Source organism: Dendropsophus ebraccatus, chromosome 2 (genome assembly GCF_027789765.1).
Source record: "Dendropsophus ebraccatus isolate aDenEbr1 chromosome 2, aDenEbr1.pat, whole genome shotgun sequence".
In the NCBI taxonomy this organism is placed as follows: Eukaryota; Metazoa; Chordata; class Amphibia; order Anura; family Hylidae; genus Dendropsophus; species Dendropsophus ebraccatus.
The window spans coordinates 28,052,560-28,071,270 of record NC_091455.1 but is presented as its reverse complement, the minus strand read 5'-3'; the positions used below and the strand labels follow the sequence as shown (position 1 = coordinate 28,071,270).

At 53.8% G+C, this 18,711-nt stretch overlaps 1 protein-coding gene across 2 annotated transcripts in view; it reads right to left on the bottom strand.

Moving 5' to 3' along the window:
* Positions 1 to 922: 922 nt before the first annotated feature.
* NUDCD1 (NudC domain containing 1) overlaps positions 923 to 18,711 on the bottom strand; it is a 91,311-nt gene continuing 73,522 nt past the window's right edge. For both annotated transcript variants that reach the window (XM_069957195.1, XM_069957194.1), the window contains exons 9-10: positions 6,238 to 6,397; positions 923 to 1,379 (exon numbers count right to left, since the gene is read on the bottom strand). In XM_069957195.1, coding sequence (XP_069813296.1) covers positions 1,087 to 1,379; positions 6,238 to 6,397 — 453 coding nt within the window. In that variant the 3' untranslated portion in view covers positions 923 to 1,086. The remainder of the gene's footprint in view (positions 1,380 to 6,237; positions 6,398 to 18,711) is intronic.

Below are 18,711 nucleotides of genomic sequence, written 5' to 3'. Positions count from 1 at the left end.
TTTCTGTAACCCTTTGCAAACACAGTGCATCAGCAACCCCTTCTCCACAACATGTTATCTATAGTAGTGTACTGTATTATTAATATGACCAACACTGTGGAAACCAACACCATGTAATAGCATAGCAGGGAGGATTATGTGATGTGTTGTGCTGTCATTTGCTAAGGAAGGGGGAAAAACAGGGGGAAATCCATCTCTTAGTACCAGCCTCAACAAGACATAACGCAGTAAGTGAGATGGGGTGCAAGGGATTGAGAGAGAAAGCCTGGCTGTGTATCTACAAGCCTCTATATATTTTGCACTGAGAGGCAAAAGTTTCCCTCTCATTACTGCTCACATAGCACCATGCAAACCCAGTGCATCAGAAACCCCTTCTACCACCACATGCCATCTATAGTAGTGTACTGTATTAATCACCTGACCAACACAGTGCAAGCCTGTTCAGTGCAACATATCATAGCAGATAGAAGTATGGGATGTGTTATACTGTGAATTGCTAGAGAAGTGAGAAAGTCCTGTGTATGTACTACTGGAAAACATTCCAGCCTTGGTCTCTCCCTTAAAATTTAGAGAATGAAAAATAGTTGTGCACCATGATGGGGGTTCTCAGGGGCTCAATTACAGCAGTGACAGCACTACAATCACCTTGTCACCTTGTTCTAATATATATATATATATATATATATATATATATATATATATATATATATATATATATATTTATTTACCTCTTCAAATTACTATTCCACTAAAATAAACCACGGAGTTGTCTACTGGTTGCAGTATCCTGCACATACTGAATCCAAGAGGCTGAAGCATATTCTGTTCATTCATGAAACATCATACAGTATATAAATAGTGTTCATTCTAGGAAAGGTATTGTGTTAGTATATACTGTAATTCACAGAATTTCCTGTCAATTTATAACATAAGGGCTACATAGGCTTTTAATATTTTATTGGTGTGTAAGAAGAATATGAAACCAAATATATAAAATGCTGCAGCCTGGATACCGACTTCAAAAGCTGATGTAGGAGTATTGTGAGCGGCAGCGAGCGGAGATGAAAGCGGCGCGGGGACGGCTCATTAGCCTGCAGTGTTTACCCTTATTACAAATAATTTCTTTGTGGTTAGAACAAACAGTCGCTCATTGGAAGCTTGAAAGCCTAAGATGGGATCGCTGCTCTCCAGACTTGCTACCTGCTGCTTAGCAACCTGTCCTACATGTCTGCCTTCTTTCCTGTTGTACAGGACTGTGGACATCGGGGTCGGCTGGCGGTAGATGAATATCCGACGGACGCACTCGCACAAGGCAGCGTAGGAGAAATTTGGAGCGCAGGTGAAAAACTTCTTGTCTTGCTTTGATGCTTGGACGTAACCTGGAAAGTGACACAAATGTTACGGCCGAGGCATAAATAAGCATCCTATGTGGACTATGTATTCTACATAGAGTGGATGTTTTGAGGGCTGTATTGGTAGATTTACCGACTAGTGTCAAGTAACAAAGTGAGCACTGCTACAGCTATGTCCAACAAAGTATTAAAATGTATTGGGGGGGGGGGGGGGATAATAATAATAATAAATATATACACATCCATATACACACACACACACATCCCCTCATGCACAATCTGACATTGGGTGTGGAAGGCCACAGTACAGGGTGGACGGGTGGATAGTTGCGGAGACAATAGTGTCACATTCTACCCCAGTATTGCGTATGGTCCTGTTAGTTAGAATTGCTTAGAACTACTGTCCCATCCATCAGGCAGCAAATCTCTTCACGCCCATTGACAGGTCAGGTGGAAAAGTAAGGAGAGAACCTCCTTTATAAAAGCTTTTTTTTAACCCATGTTATTTTTTAGCATTAGTTATTTTTTAGCATTAGTTATTTTTCATAATCATGACCAACTATGTGCAGCACAGTTGTTTTAATGCTGCCAGGGCTTGCTGTATTTAAAGGGAACCTGTCAGCCGGCATTCCGGTGCAGAGCCCGCCCGACCCAGGGTCTGCGCCGGGTGACAGGTCTTCTTTAACTATATGTAAAGCTCCAGAATATTGAACTCTACAAAGAATATTGAGGCTCCACAAAGAGAGGCTACCATGGCATTTCAGTGGGTGCCATCTAAGACTACATTATTTAGGTAAGGACAATGTCTCCCTATGTAAATTGATCATCAGGGGTTTCAGCTGTATTTGCAACTAACTTTCATCTGCACTAAAATGCTCGAGCGTTCGTTACTTGATTCGGAGACTCTGCTCAGCCCATCAGCTGCTGAGAAGGGACACCACTGTAGGTGATGTCTGGATGAGTGGCGATAGTGAAGATTGACTGCAGCAGTAAGTATCATTTTACACCCCCTCCCCATGGGTATAAAGGGGTTATCAAGCATTAGAAAAACATGGCCACTTTCTTCCAGACAACACAGCTCTTATCTCCAGTTCAGGTGTGGTTTGCAAATAAGCTCCATTCACATTTTGTGAATACTCTGAGTGAAGAATCTCATACTCAGAGTATTCGGGGCTGAAATTACATTATGCGTGCTAAGATATGTTGACGATATGGCGGAGATGACGTTAAGAAATTGCCAATAGCCAAATTATTATACCATATGAGAAAAGCAATTCCAAAACACTGGATTCAAGACACCAGGCCAGCTGTTCAGGAAGTTACTACAAAAAATCTTATGGAAAGAAGGGTATGTATTAAATGTAAGGCTCCTTCCAAGTTTGAAAAAAATCTGGGGGAAGAGGCTCAAATGCCCGGGAGCAGCAGCATTGTTGAGGGCGATCTGTATCAGTACAAGAATGGGTTGAATTAGTTATTAAAGTATCACTGTCGTATAATTTTTGCAGAATCAATAGTAAGGGTACAAACCCACTTGACGTATTTACTGCTTGAATCAGTCTTAAAAATAAGCAGGCAAAACGCAGGTTGGCTTTATACAATTTTTCTGTGTTAAAATACGCAATTGCGTATTTTTGAAGCATGAAGCTTGTTGTTAGCAAAGCATCAGTTGTTAACAACCTGTGCGAAAAACGCATGTAGCTTCATGCTTCAAAAATACGCAATTGCGTATTTTAACACAGAACAATTGTATAAAGCTAACCTGCGTTTTGCCTGCTTATTTTTAAGACTGATTCACGCAGCAAATACGTCAAGTGGGTTTGTACCCTAAAGGCGATTTTAAAGAAACTTTGTATTTGGGTTTATTAGGCGAAAAATGCATTTTTATCATGAAAAAGCAGTTTGAAGCTCTCCTCCCTGCCTCCATAAGGCACCAAAACAGGACAACAAAGAGTTAAAGGGGTCATCCAGCGCTACAAAAACATGGCCACTTTTCCCCCTACTGTTGTCTCCAGTTCAGGTGTGGTTTGCAATTAAGCTCCATTTACTTCAATGGAACAGAGTTTCAAAACCCCACCCAAACTGGAGACAAGAGAGGGGGAAAGTGGCCATGTTTTTGTAGGGCTGGATAACCCCTTTAATTTACAGCGACATCACCTGGCTATCTCCTCTGAAGTCAGCACTGACCTCTCTGACCTCTGAATACCGGCTTTCACACAGGTCCAACTGTGTAATCCTTTGTTCTCTGCTCTCTGCTGGCGACTAATCTCCCTCCTCCCCTCTCCATAGATTACCCAAGGCTCGACTGATGTAAAAGAGTTGAGATTTCCCGATAATGAGCAGTGAATGAGAGAGGGGGGGGGGGGCAACTGGGGAAAGTCCTTTTCAATGCAGATAATGGCATATTTGCCTAATAAACCCAATTACAAAGTTTCTTAAAATCGCCTGTACTATTGATTTCTGCAAAAAACAAACAAACAAAAAAAAAACCACACAACAAAAAACAAAAACAAACGACAGTGACACTTTAAGCCATTATGAAGAGATAGACAGCCAAAGAGTTGGGAAAGTTGGGTTGGGGTGTAGAACCCATCCCCCAAACTGGATGTGTTGTCTCTGGAAAAAAGTGGCCTTGTTTTCCTAACACTGGATAACACCGTTAAGGTTGTGAAAATGCATTTCCACAGCATTACAGATTGTTTAAAGTTTTTAACAAGCTTTTGAATACCGAACACCAGAGTAGCATGAGAACATGATAAGCACCCAAGCAGCACCGAGCTTGACTGAGCACCCCAATGCTCGATCAAGCACCACGCTCAACACTAGTATTGAAAACTTAGATGTGAATACAATTAAGGCAAAAGGAGAACAATAAAGAGGGGGGTTTACATCTCAGAATCCACCGCTAAAATCTCGTTTTGGTACACCTGGCCAGTCCTTATATATCCTATTCAATTAAATTGCCAACATGTAATACTACATTCCTCCTGTAGTGGCCACTATAGCCAGCTGGAGACTCCCGCAGTGAGTGATGCATGGAAAGTCTATGGATAGGTGTGGTGTAGTTTCCAAAATGTTTTTCTATTCTCATACAACCTTTGAAAGATGCTCCAAGCCAGTTTACCTCTTTCAGGTTACAGTATAAAGTGATGGAATATTATATATATATTTTTGGAAGTATAAAATTATAGGTAATGTATTAGCTCCACTGTCCCTTCTCTTCACACAGCTGTCTAATCTAACATAATGGGACTAGGAGACACTCTCGACTTACATGATATCTGTAAACATTTGGAATCGAATAAACTGCAATGTATTCCATAGTTCTGTTGCCATGGAAACAGAATCCCTTTGTATGTAGCGCCCCTCAGCCATGTCTTCTATAGGTCTCCCTGGCCATTAGAAGGCTCTGGTATAGGTGACAGTACCTGCCAGACATCCATGTCTTATAGTTATAAGCCTGAGCGCAGCGGTCCGCCCCATCTAATATAACCTCACCTCACAACACCAATTTCATTTTCACACCATCTTAAAACACTTTCCTCTCATTTGTAGATGCTCGGCTTTCGATGGCGGAGAGGCAGCGGATAATGTGCTAGTTTATGGCATAAGGTGTAGTAACAAACTAACCTACTAAAGGACGAGATGTTATTACAATCACATAGACCCTGGCATCTGCTAAGTGTATGACTATAGGAAAAAGACTGCAGTAATAAAGTAAAGGCAGCTGCACTTATCCGGTTTCTAAGAAACAACATCTAAGGCACGTGGGATTCTGTGACTGGGTCAGTACTCCTCGTAAAAGCCCAGTCTATATGCTCTGTAAAGGGACCACCCTCGGAGAAAGAAGCCATAATTAATAAAATAAATAAATAAATAAATAAAAAAAAACAGTGCCACTCTTCTCCTCAGGTTGTATGCAGTACTGCAGCTCAGTATTATTACAATTCATAGAGCCAAGCTGCAATACCACAAACGTGTAATGTGTGTTAGTCAGCTGTCTGGAGCCGTTCCACCTCTCCACGTTGCAGCTTTTTCATTGGATGGAATGCATCACATAGCTTGCAGCTTGCTCAGCTCTGATTGGCTGAGCAAGCTGGAAGCCATGTGATGCGATGCTGCCAATGAAAAGACATCCAGTCTGCACGCACACCACTAGTCTTTCCTCTCCCATTCATGGCAGAGGAACCTGGAAATGCAGGAGAACCAAAGACGCAGATGGGGGCTGATGGGGGCCACGGCCAGCGGGAATTTCGAATGGCGATGGTGAGTATAAGATCTGTCAGTGTTTTTTTTCTTTTTTTTTTTTCCTTTATTGCTGGAGTTGTACTTTAAACAAGATAATGCTTTACCTGCCCGCGCTCCCGTCTGCTTCTCCAGCTCTGGGGTCACTGAAGGCCCGCTCAGCCAATCAGTGTCGGCGGCGGGACAGAGAACTGATTAGGCTGGGTTCACACTACATTTTTGCAAAAAACAGATGAAAAACGGATAGAGCAAATACAGCTTTAACTGAGCGGGCCATCAGTGACCCGGGAGCTGGGGAAGCAGGCAGGAGTGAGGGCAGGTAATGTATATCGTCTATAAGGCCTGGCAGCTATTTAGTTAAGTGAGCAGTGGCTACAATCCGCTGCAAACTCGGTATGTGTGAATGTAACCAAATACAGCAAAAGAGAACACAGTGCTAAATCAGTACTGTGACCTCCTCATCCCCAGAGGTCAGACCTCCACCCATCATAATGTGATACCCCCTAATAACACATGAATACTCCTTTAACCTCTGATCTACAGTAAGGACTAGAACTAGTCTATTGGGATTCTGCACAGCATGCTGCCCCCCAGGCAGCCCGGAGCAGTGACACAGAATAGCTGGCTATTACTGACAGCTTACCCAGAGCATTGAATGTGGCTGCGTGTTCCCATAGCTTGTCCTCCTGGCTGGGCACTGGCTGCCATAGAAGCGCATCCACATCATGTCTCAGGGAGAAGCAAGGCATCATTTCTGGAGTTGCTACAAGTGAAAACAGGAATTGGTTGCCTCCCAGATTAACCTGTGGGAACACAAATACATGGAGAGCTTTACAAGAATATCGAGTCATATAGAGAATTGACAGAGACATTGTCAATTGTTATAGAGCAGGAGAAGCTGAGCAGATTAACATATAGTTTTGTGGGAAAAGTTCTGATATAACTTGTCATTTATTCATGCAAAACTCTGCTCATGCTGGGCCAACTAGTCACATGGGCGGTCCTACTCAGATTGACAGCTATCGGTGTATAAGTGTACATACAGAGCTGTCAATCACTTAGTAGGACCACCCACTTAACTACTTCACCCTAGACTCAGCCAAGTAATCAAGTAGGTAGTCCTCCTCAGTGGACTGTATTTTCGGAGCAATAGGTTCCCTTTAAGTATCAAACTTTTTACACATTATAGTGACATTTATGAAGTTTTGATAAAACGAGCATTGTGTCCCTTTGTATTTGATCTCTCTAGTTTCTTACCTTGCCCGTTCATTTCTGATCTTAAAGGAGAGTCAAGCAAGATGAGTACAGACTTTCCATAACGGTAGGGCTATATGGTACATGACAAAAAGGTTAAGTAACATTGCAACTAATGTTAGTGAATGAAGTCGTGTTGCACCTGTGACGTGACAGTGACGAAAGAAAACAAAAACACATGTATGCAACTTTGCTGCCCTAGACCTCAATGCGAGTTGACTGTTACTTGCTTGTGACATCTTTTATTAACGAATCCATGGCGCACCTGAAGCCTTGTTGGCAGGGCCGTATTTGTCACTAGGCACCCGTGGTCCGGTGCCTAGGGCGGCGCCCTGGGGGGGGCGGCACCCGCAGGGAAGACTTTTTTTATTATTTAAAAAAAAAAAAAAAAAAAAAAAAAAAACGTCCGTAGGCACCGGCCCACGGGTGCCTAGTCCGCGCCGGGGGGGGGGGGGGAGGAGGTGTGACGGGGCGGCCGGGAGCAGGCTGGTGGGCAGGCTGGTTCCCGCCCCCCATGCAGCGCCGAGGTCCGGGGTCCGGGGTACGGGGTGCGATGCAGGTGTTGAGCTTCCGGCACACACAGTGTGACAGAGGCCGGAAGCTCCCAGCTGCAGCCCCGCGGTCCCTGATCTTGTCTCCTGCTCGGCGGCGCTCACGTGATGTGACGTCATCGCCGAGCAGGAGAGAAGATCCGGGACCGCGGGGCTGCAGCTGGGAGCTTCCGGCCTCTGTCAGACTGTGTGTGCCGGAAGCTCAACACCAGCCCTGCACCCCGGACCTCGGCGCTGCATGGGGGGAGGGAACCAGCCTGCCCACCAGCCTGCTCCCGGCCGCCCCGTCTCCCCCCAGCCCCACAGCGTCTGCCCGCCCCCCGGCCCCCCTGCATCCTCAGCTGCCCCCCTGCTGGGGGGCAGCCTCTCCCCTGCCCCCCCAGCCTCTCACCTGCCCCTCAGCCTCTCCCCTGCCCCCCAGCCTCTCCCCTGCCCCCCCAGCCTCTCACCTGCCCCTCAGCCTCTCCCCTGCCCCCCAGCCTCTCCCCTGCCCCCCCAGCCTCTCACCTGCCCCTCAGCCTCTCCCCTGCCCCCCAGCCTCTCCCCTGCCCCCCCAGCCTCTCACCTGCCCCTCAGCCTCTCCCCTGCCCCTCAGCCTCTCCCCTGCCCCCCCAGCCTCTCACCTGCCCCTCAGCCTCTCCCCTGCCCCCCCAGCCTCTCACCTGCCCCTCAGCCTCTCCCCTGCCCCCCCAGCCTCTCACCTGCCCCCCCCAGCCTCTCACCTGCCCCCCCAGCCTCTCACCTGCCCCCCCCAGCCTCTCACCTGCCCCCCCAGCCTCTCACCTGCCCCCCCCAGCCTCTCACCTGCCCCCCAGCCTCTCTCCTGCCCCCCCCAGCCTCTCACCTGCCCCCCAGCCTCTCACCTGCCCCCCAGCCTCTCACCTGCCCCCCAGCCTCTCCCCTGCCCCCCAGCCTCTCCCCTGCTCCCCCCAGCCTCTCCCCTGCTCCCCCCCAGCCTCTCACCTGCCCCTCAGCCTCTCCCCTGCCCCCCAGCCTCTCACCTGCCCCCCAGCCTCTCACCTGCCCCTCAGCCTCTCCCCTGCCCCCCCAGCCTCTCACCTGCCCCTCAGCCTCTCACCTGCCCCCCCAGCCTCTCCCCTGCCCCCCCAGCCTCTCCCCTGCCCCCCCAGCCTCTCACCTGCCCCCCAGCCTCTCACCTGCCCCCCCAGCCTCTCACCTGCCCCCCCCAGCCTCTCACCTGCCCCCCCAGCCTCTCACCTGCCCCCCCCAGCCTCTCACCTGCCCCCCCAGCCTCTCACCTGCCCCCCCCAGCCTCTCACCTGCCCCTCAGCCTCTCACCTGCCCCCCAGCCTCTCTCCTGCCCCACAGCCTCTCACCTGCCCCTCAGCCTCTCCCCTGCCCCCCCAGCCTCTCACCTGCCCCTCAGCCTCTCCCCTGCCCCCCAGCCTCTCACCTGCCCCCCAGCCTCTCACCTGCCCCTCAGCCTCTCCCCTGCCCCCCAGCCTCTCACCTGCCCCCCCCAGCCTCTCACCTGCCCCTCAGCCTCTCCCCTGCCCCTCAGCCTCTCCCCTGCCCCCCCCAGCCTCTCACCTGCCCCTCAGCCTCTCACCTTCCCCTCAGCCTCTCACCTGCCCCTCAGCCTCTCACCTGCCCCCCCAGCCTCTCACCTGCCCCTCAGCCTCTCACCTTCCCCTCAGCCTCTCACCTGCCCCTCAGCCTCTCACCTGCCCCCCAGCCTCTCACCTGCCCCTCAGCCTCTCACCTGCCCCCCAGCCTCTCACCTGCCCCCCCCAGCCTCTCACCTGCCCCCCAGCCTTTCCCCTGCTCCCCCCAGCCTCTCCACCTAACCATCAGCCTCTCCCCCCAAACCTCAGCCTCTCCCACTGCCCCTCAGCCTCTCCCCTGCCCCCCCCCCCCAGCCTCTCCACCTAACCCTCAGCCTCTCCCCTGCCCCCCAGCCTCTCCCCTGCCCCCCAGCCTCTCCCCTGCCCCCCAGCCTCTCCCCTGCCCCCCCAGCCTCTCCCCTGCCCCCAGCCTTTCCCCTGCCCCCCAGCCTCTCCCCTGCCCCCCAGCCTCTCCCCCTGACCCCAGCCTCTCTCCCCTGGTCCCCAACCTCTCCCCCCTGCATTCTCAGCCTCTCCCCTGCCCCCCCAGCCTCTCACCTGCCCCCCCAGCCTCTCACCTGCCCCTCAGCCTCTCACCTGCCCCCTAGCCTCTCACCTGCCCCTCAGCCTCTCACCTGCCCCTCAGCCTCTCACCTGCCCCTCAGCCTCTCACCTGCCCCTCAGCCTCTCCCCTGCCCCCCAGCCTCTCCCCTGCTCCCCCAGCCTCTCCACCTAACCCCTTAGCCTCTCCACCTAACCCTCAGCCTCTCCCCTGCCCCCCAGCCTCTCCCCTGCCCCCCCAGCCTCTCCCCTGCCCCCAGCCTTTCCCCTGCCCCCCAGCCTCTCCCCTGCCCCCCCAGCCTCTCCCCTGCCCCCAGCCTTTCCCCTGCCCCCCCAGCCTCTCCCCTGCCCCCCCAGCCTCTCCCCTGCCCCCAGCCTTTCCCCTGCCCCCCAGCCTCTCCCCTGACCCCCCAGCCTCTCCCCTGCCCCTCAGCCTCTCCCCTGCCCCTCAGCCTCTCACCTGCCCCCCAGCCTCTCACCTGCCCCCCAGCCTCTCACCTGCCCCCCAGCCTCTCACCTGCCCCTCAGCCTCTCACCTGCCCCTCAGCCTCTCCCCTGCCCCCCAGCCTCTCCCCTGCTCCCCCCCAGCCTCTCCACCTAACCATCAGCCTCTCCCCCCAAACCTCAGCCTCTCCCACTGCCCCCCAGCCTCTCCCCTGCCCCCCCCCAGCCTCTCCACCTAACCCCTTAGCCTCTCCACCTAACCCTCAGCCTCTCCCCTGCCCCCCAGCCTCTCCCCTGCCCCCCCAGCCTCTCCCCTGCCCCCAGCCTTTCCCCTGCCCCCCAGCCTCTCCCCTGACCCCCCCAGCCTCTCCCCTGCCCCTCAGCCTCTCACCTGCCCCTCAGCCTATCACCTGCCCCCCAGCCTCTTACCTGCCCCTCAGCCTCTCACCTGCCCCTCAGCCTCTCACCTGCCCCTCAGCCTCTCACCTGCCCCCCAGCCTCTCACCTGCCCCTCAGCCTCTCACCTGCCCCCCAGCCTCTCACCTGCCCCCCAGCCTCTCCCCTGCCCCCCAGCCTCTCCCCTGCTCCCCCCAGCCTCTCCACCTAACCATCAGCCTCTCCCCCCAAACCTCAGCCTCTCCCACTGCCCCCCAGCCTCTCCCCTGCCCCCCCCCCCAGCCTCTCCACCTAACCCCTTAGCCTCTCCACCTAACCCTCAGCCTCTCCCCTGCCCCCCCAGCCTCTCCCCTGCCCCCCATTCTTTCCCCTGCCCCCCCCCCCCAGACTCTCCCCCTAACCCTCAGCCTCTCCCCTGGTCCCCAGCCTCTCCCCCCTGCATTCTCAGCCTCTTCCCTGACCCCAGCCTCTCTCCCCTGCATTCTCAGCCTCTCCCCTGCCCCCAGCCTCTCTCCCCTGCATTCTCAGCTGCTCCCCAGCCTCCCAGCCTCTCACCTGCCCCTCAGCCTCTCACCTGCCCCTCAGCCTCTCACCTGCCCCCCAGCCTCTCACCTGCCCCTCAGCCTCTCACCTGCCCCTCAGCCTCTCACCTGCCCCACAGCCTCTCACCTGCCCCTCAGCCTCTCACCTGCCCCCTCAGCCTCTCACCTGCCCCCCCAGCCTCTCACCTGCCCCCCAGCCTCTCACCTGCCCCCCAGCCTCTCACCTGCCCCCCAGCCTCTCACCTGCCCCCCAGCCTCTCACCTGCCCCCCAGCCTCTCCCCTGCCCCCCAGCCTCTCCCCTGCTCCCCCCAGCCTCTCCACCTAACCATCGGCCTCTCCCCCCAAACCTCAGCCTCTCCCACTGCCCCACAGCCTCTCCCCCTAACCCTCAGCCTCTCCCCTGCCCCCCAGCCTCTCCCCTGCCCCCCCCCAGCCTCTCCACCTAACCCCTTAGCCTCTCCACCTAACCCTCAGCCTCTCCCCTGCCCCCCAGCCTCTCCCCTGCCCCCCCAGCCTCTCCCCTGCCCCCAGCCTTTCCCCTGCCCCCCCCCCCCCAGACTCTCCCCCTAACCCTCAGCCTCTCCCCTGGTCCCCAGCCTCTCCCCCCTGCATTCTCAGCCTCTTCCCTGACCCCAGCCTCTCCCCTGCCCCCCCAGCCTCTCCCCTGCCCCTCAGCCTCTCACCTGCCCCCCAGCCTCTCACCTGCCCCTCAGCCTCTCACCTGCCCCCCAGCCTCTCACCTGCCCCCCAGCCTCTCACCTGCCCCCCAGCCTCTCACCTGCCCCCCAGCCTCTCACCTGCCCCTCAGCCTCTCCCCTGCCCCCCAGCCTCTCCCCTGCTCCCCCCAGCCTCTCCACCTAACCATCAGCCTCTCCCCCCAAACCTCAGCCTCTCCCACTGCCCCCCAGCCTCTCCCCCTAACCCTCAGCCTCTCCCCTGCCCCCCAGCCTCTCCCCTGCCCCCCCCCCAGCATCTCCACCTAACCCCTTAGCCTCTCCACCTAACCCTCAGCCTCTCCCCTGCCCCCCAGCCTCTCCCCTGCCCCCCCAGCCTCTCCCCTGCCCCCCATTCTTTCCCCTGCCTCCCCCCCCAGACTCTCCCCCTAACCCTCAGCCTCTCCCCTGGTCCCCAGCCTCTCCCCCCTGCATTCTCAGCCTCTTCCCTGACCCCAGCCTCTCTCCCCTGGTCCCCAACCTCTCCCCCCTGCATTCTCAGCCTCTCCCCTGCCCCCAGCCTCTCTCCCCTGCATTCTCAGCTGCTCCCCAGCCTCCCAGCCCCTCCCCCTGACCCACAGCTTCTCCCTCTGACCCCCAGCCTCTCCCCCTGAATCCCAGCTTCTTCCCTGCCCCCCTACCGCTCCCCCTGACCCCCAGCCTCTCCCCCTGAGCCCCAGCCCCCCCTGAACCCCAGCTTCTCCCCTGCCACCCTAGCTGCCCCTCCCTGCTGGTCCCCTGCCCCCCAGCTGCTCTTCCTTTCCCCCAGCTGCTCTCCCTTTCCCCCAGCTGCTCTCCCTTTCCCCCAGTTGCCTCCCTTCCCCAGTCACCCCCAGTTGCCTCCCTTCCTCAGTCCCCCCCCAGCTGCCTCCCTTCCCCAGCCCCCCCCAGCTGCCTCCCTTCCCCAGTCACCCCCAGCTGCCTCCCTTCCCCAGTCACCCCCAGCTGCCTCCCTTCCCCAGCCACCCCCAGCTGCCCCTGCAGACAAGTTGTGGTCGGAGAAGTCTTCATGATGCTGCGCCAGATGGAGAAGAAAGCAAAAAGTTAGCGACGGCAATCGGAGAAGACGTCACCTGTGAGTCATTAGTAACTGCACTGTAATTACTTCTATAGTGTGCAGAGCCTGTGTACCATTGGGGTCTATAAGGGTCAGTTTATTGTTTGCGGTAGTGTACTGACACAGCCCTGCGGTCACTACAGTACACTAGTGCAAACTTTTTAACTAGGACCCAACTACAAGAGCTGCAGGCACTACAACTCCCAGCATATCCTGAGGGCTGCAGACTGTCAGTACTTGCTGGGAGTTGTAGTGCCTACAGCTGTTGTAGTTGGGTCCTAGGTGCATTATACACTGTATTCTTTGTGGCATATAAGAATACAGAGATCTGTGGGGGCTCAGTGCAGGGAAGTGACCGCAGAACATCACTAATAGGGGATAGAACAAAAATATCTCCCCCTATCCCTATTAGTGATGTTCTGGGGTCACTTCCCTACACTGAGCCCCCACAGATCTATGTATTCTGATCTCCCGCAACGCCTCCAGGACCCAACTACAACAGCTGCAGGCACTACAACTCCCAGAACAGTCTGCAGCCCTCAGGATATGCTGGGAGTTGTAGTGCCTGCAGCTGCTGTAGTTGGGTCCTAGGTGCATCATACACTGGAGGCGTTGTGGCATATAAGAATACATAGATCTGTGGAGGCTCAGTGCAGGGAAGTGACCGCAGAACATCACTAATAGGGATAGGGGGAGATGTTTTTGTTCTATCCCCTATTAGTGATGTTCTGGGGTCACTTCCCTGCACTGAGCCCCCACAGATCTCTTTATTCTTATATGCCACAAAGCATTCAGTGTATGATGCACCTAGGACCCAACTACAACAGCTGCAGGCACCACAACTCCCAGCATGTACTGACAGTCTGCAGCCCTCAGGATATGCTGGGAGTTGTAGTACAGTAGTACAATCCTATGATAACTGCGGCTGTAGACAGATGTATTACTGGACCTTCAGGGCTGATGGTTGTCACCCACAGATTGCAGCCACCAGGAGACTCTGCACACAGTGATTTATTACAGGGTTGTCCTCTCAGAGACTACAACTCCCAGCATACCCTGAGAGCTGTATAAATGGAGGTTGTTCTGAGATTTGTCACAGATACAGATGAATTCAGGAAAGGAGCGGGGTCAGCATGTCGTGTCTCACTGGTTGTATATTGGTGGCTCCAGGTACCCCAGTCCGACACTGGACAGAACCAGTCCCCCGGCCTCCTTCCTTCCTCCATCACGTCTGTTTGATGAGAAGAGCGGGCATCAAGCAGAGCGGCACCCAAGTGCCAGGGTATATACCATGCATGTACAGTAACGGAGCGGCGGGGGGGGGGGGGGTGGTGAGGGGGGCGCCTCTGCGTGCAAAGTGCCTAGGGCAGCATGAACTCTAAATACAGGCCTGCTTGTTGGAGTTTTTTCTACAACTACAATGATAATAAAATAGCCGATTAGATCAGGGGTCCCTAAACTTTTTACACAGGGAGCCAGTTCACTGTCCCTCAGGGCGGTGGAGGGCCGGACTATATGCTGCTGCTATTTCTGGTCCACGGGGAGCTGTTGCAGCTGGAGGATGACACTGTTTCTGCCCATGAGGAGGAGGTGGAGTGGAAGATCATACTGCTCATCTGTCTCTGATCCAGGGGAGGAGCATTGGGGGTGGCTTAGGATGGTGGAGTTGTAGTTCTACCACAGCCACACAAGAACATGCTGGGAGTTGTTTTTACCACAGCCACACAGAATCATGCTGGGAGTTGTTGTTTTACCACAGCCACACAGGAGCACGATGGGAGCTGTAGTTCTACCACAGCCAAACAGGATTATGCTGGGAGTTGTAGTTATACCACAGCCACACAGGAGCAAGCTGGGAGCTGTAGTTATACCAAAGCAACACAGGAGCATGCTGGGAGCTGTAGTTCTACCACAGCCACGCATAAGCACTAACACATACACTCCATTAACACACACACAGATACATATATATCACCAACACAGCAGTAGCAGTAAAGGATAACACTGTCGGGCTTCGGGCATTTGTTGGCTGGGTGATGCTGTGGGTGGTGGGGGATGGTGCCAAGCTACAGTGTCCAGGGGAGAGGCGGGGGCCGGATAAATGGCCTCAGGGGGCCACATGTGGCCCACAGGCCGTAGTTTGGGGACCCCTGGTTTAGATCATCGTTATAAGATCAGTTGGGTCCAATTCTTGATATCCCCGCCCATAAGCAGCCTGAAGGGACCCTTTTATTGTTTACTAGGCATAGCAACATACATTGCCTAGTATTGCAACCTTACTGTGATCCTATATTCTTGACAGACAGTCCTATTTGATATACAACTATACAAGGGGTGAGCATTACATTTTCCCATGGGGCCACCTGAGAAATGGAACGGTCTCAGAGGGCCCCATGTGCCTCCCACTCGGGCCTCACATCGTCTTAGGGCAGGTCTTGCCAAGGCCAATAGCACACTGCCTCACCTCTACAAGCAACCGGCGGTGCACCTGCTATCCTTATGTTTACCTTGCCTAGTGTAATCCCCTAACTTTCTTCTCCCGACTCTCCGACACACGAGTAATGTCACTTGTGTGCTGGGAGAACGAATGCTGAAGGGCTAACGCTAGTCAGGGTGAGTGCATGTGTCCGTGGGGACACCTTAAAATACTTTTAAGGTTCACTGTACTTTCCCAATTAATGTTTTGCTGATTGTTCCCGTACAATGATAGGCCATAGCCTCATAATTCCAGACGGCCTCCCCCGATCCTGTTTCCCATCTAGCACAGCATCTGGCGTGCCATTGTCTTATAACAGAGGCGATCTCACAGTGAGTGATGTTGGCGTGCAGCAGAAGGACTGTCTTCACAAGTGCCGTATCCTACATTCTCGAGCTTTTCAAATCTGGGAAAGTCCACTTGAGAATTGCTGAATAAATTACATTGCCCGTGTTTCTTTTAAGTGTCATTCGGCATGGCATTTCTCAAATTAAATATTAATTGCCAAAGACAGTGGTGATGAAAAGAGAAGTGCGGGAGCGCTCTAGTCACGGGTGATGTGTCTGACAGCCCGGCTTATCCTCAGGCACAAGACGCTCTGATCTAATGGGTGAAAAGGTAGCTATGGTGGACGGAGACATGCATAATAGGACTAAAAGAAGAAAAGAGATGGAAGAAGAAGAACCAATTTTAGTAAATAAGAATGAATGGGATGGTGATATTAACAATAGAGTCAGTATTTTTTCATAGTTGAGCTTGTCATGTAGCACGCACCACTTCTTTCGCAGAAACAAAAGCAAGCTTACCGAGCATGGGAACGGATAGGATTAACACAATGCAAAAGAGTTTGCAGATTCTCTGATGCTCAAAAATAAGAAGCCATGGCAGATGCACTTTTTAACATACATGGAATTTCCAATATAGTAGGTGTCTTAAAGGGAACCTGTCATCATTTTTATGATGCCGGAGTCATTTGGTAGGTCCCAAGAGGCGTCTGTCTGCTCCACTGGCCTTGACTGATAGATGTACTACTCCCAGTTTGGGTATAGGGATCAATCAATGAATCGAGACTGGTGGAGAGGGGAAAAGCTAACAGGGACTACTCTGATAGCCTGTGGTTCAGGCAGCATTAAGTGGTAACTGGTTCCCTTTAATAAGGGCGCCTTTCAGAATTACGGTGGTATTACATGGGATGATTTTTCATCGATTATCTCAAACGACGCTATGACAAACAATCTTAAATCATTCACCCTATTACACAGGACAATGATCATTACTTAGGGTCGTTCTTGTGCTTGTCCTTTCCTGGCTGATAGACCAGGGAACGACTGAACAACGTGTTATTACACCGAACGGTGTTCAAGCGATTTGTGAACGGTCAATGATGAAAGTAGGTCCAGATTCTATCAAACGATCAACGATTTCTCGCTGGTTGTTTAATCATTGCCTGCTATTAAATTAAATGATTATCGTTTAAATCTAAACGATCTAACAATTTTTTCGACCGATAATCGTCCCGTGTAATATAGCCCTTAGTAAGTTTCCAACTCCTAATTAATGGTATTATCCGCCATGTCTCGCTGACATATTATAAAAAGTGAAATATCCCCTAAAGGTAGGGCTGGGCGGTATACCGCAAAAATACCGATACCGTCACTGGCGTCGGTTAACCGACCTCAACTGAGCCAGGACGGTATCTGCGGTATTTTTGTGTTTCCAAAAGAGCTTCTGCACGCAGTCGCGGCCCGGCGTGAGCGCTGCACGTTATGTGCAGGGACGCCGGAATCAGAGCGGGAGGTGGAGGAGCAGCAGGGCCCAGGTGAGAATGCCCGCCCCCGGCACCCGTCCAGTGTGAGCGCCCGCCCTCCCCCTGTCCCGTCCGGCGTCCCTGCACACACAGGACATTAACGTGCAGCGCTCGCCGGGAGGGGGAGTTGGGGGAGCGGCACCAGTCCTGTCCGAGCGCCCTTCTCCTCCGGCCGGCGAGCGCTGCACGTTAATGTCCTGTGTGTGCAGGGACGCCGGTGTGCGCGCGGGAAGTGGAGGAGCAGCAGGGTCCAGGGGAGAATGTTCCTGAGTGATCCTGTCCTGTCCGGCGTCCCTGCACACACAGGACATTAACATGTGCAGCGCTCGCCGGCCGGAGGAGAAGGGCGCTCGGACAGGACTGGTGCCGCTCCCCCAACTCCCCCTCCCGGCGAGCGCTGCACATTAATGTCATGTGTGTGCAGGGACGCCGGTCAGATCTCAAGGTGGAGGAGCATATGCATGCAGCTCCCTGTGTACCCAGCCACCCCTGCCCGCCCCCCTGTGTACCCAGCCACCCCTGCCCGCCCCCCTGTGTACCCAGCCACCCCTGCCCGCCCCCCTGTGTACCCATCCACCCCTGCCCGCCCCCCTGTGTACCCAGCCACCCCTGCCCGCCCCCCTGTGTACCCAGCCACCCCTGCCCGCCCCCCTGTGTACCCAGCCACCCCTGCCCGCCCCCCTGTGTACCCATCCACCCCTGCCCGCCCCCCTGTGTACCCAGCCACCCCTGCCCGCCCCCCTGTGTACCCAGCCACCCCTGCCCGCCCCCCTGTGTACCCAGCCACCCCTGCCCGCCCCCCTGTGTACCCATCCACCCCTGCCCGCTCCCCTGTGTACCCAGCCACCCCTGCCCGCCCCCCTGTGTACCCAGCCACCCCTGCCCGCCCCCCTGTGTACCCATCCACCCCTGCCCGCCCCCCTGTGTACCCATCCACCCCTGCCGGCCCCCCTGTGTACCCATCCACCCCTGCGGGCCCACCTGTGTACCCATCCACCCCTACCCGCCCACCTGTGTACCCATACACCCCTGCCCGCTCCCCTGTGTACCCATCCACCCTTGCCGGCCCCCCTGTGTACCCATCCACCCTTGCCGGACCCCCTGTGTACCCATCCACCCCTGCCGGCCCCCCTGTGTACCCATCCACCCCTGCTGCCCCACTGTGTACCCATCCACCCCTGCCGGCCCCCCTGTGTACCCATCCACCTCTGCCCGCTCCCCTGTGTACCCATACACCCCTGCCCGCCCCCCCCCCCGTACACCCCTGCCCACCTCCCCGTAGAGAAGATAGATAGATAGATAGGAGATAGATAGATAGGAGATAGATAGATAGATAGATAGATAGATAGGAGATAGATAGATAGATAGATAGATAGATAGATAGGAGATAGATAGATAGGAGATAGATAGATAGGAGATAGATAGATAGATAGATAGATAGATAGATAGATAGATAGATAGGAGATAGATAGATAGATAGATAGATAGGAGATAGATAGATAGATAGGAGATATAGGAGATAGATAGATAGGAGATATAGGAGATAGATAGATAGAAGATAGGAGATAGATAGATAGATAGATAGATAGATACATAGATAGATAGGAGATAGATGATAGATAGATAGATAGATAGGAAATAGATGATAGATAGATAGATAGATAGATAGAAGATAGATAGATAGATAGGAGATAGATAGATAGATAGAGAATAGATAGAATAGATAAAGCAGCAAGAGTCCGCAGCACAC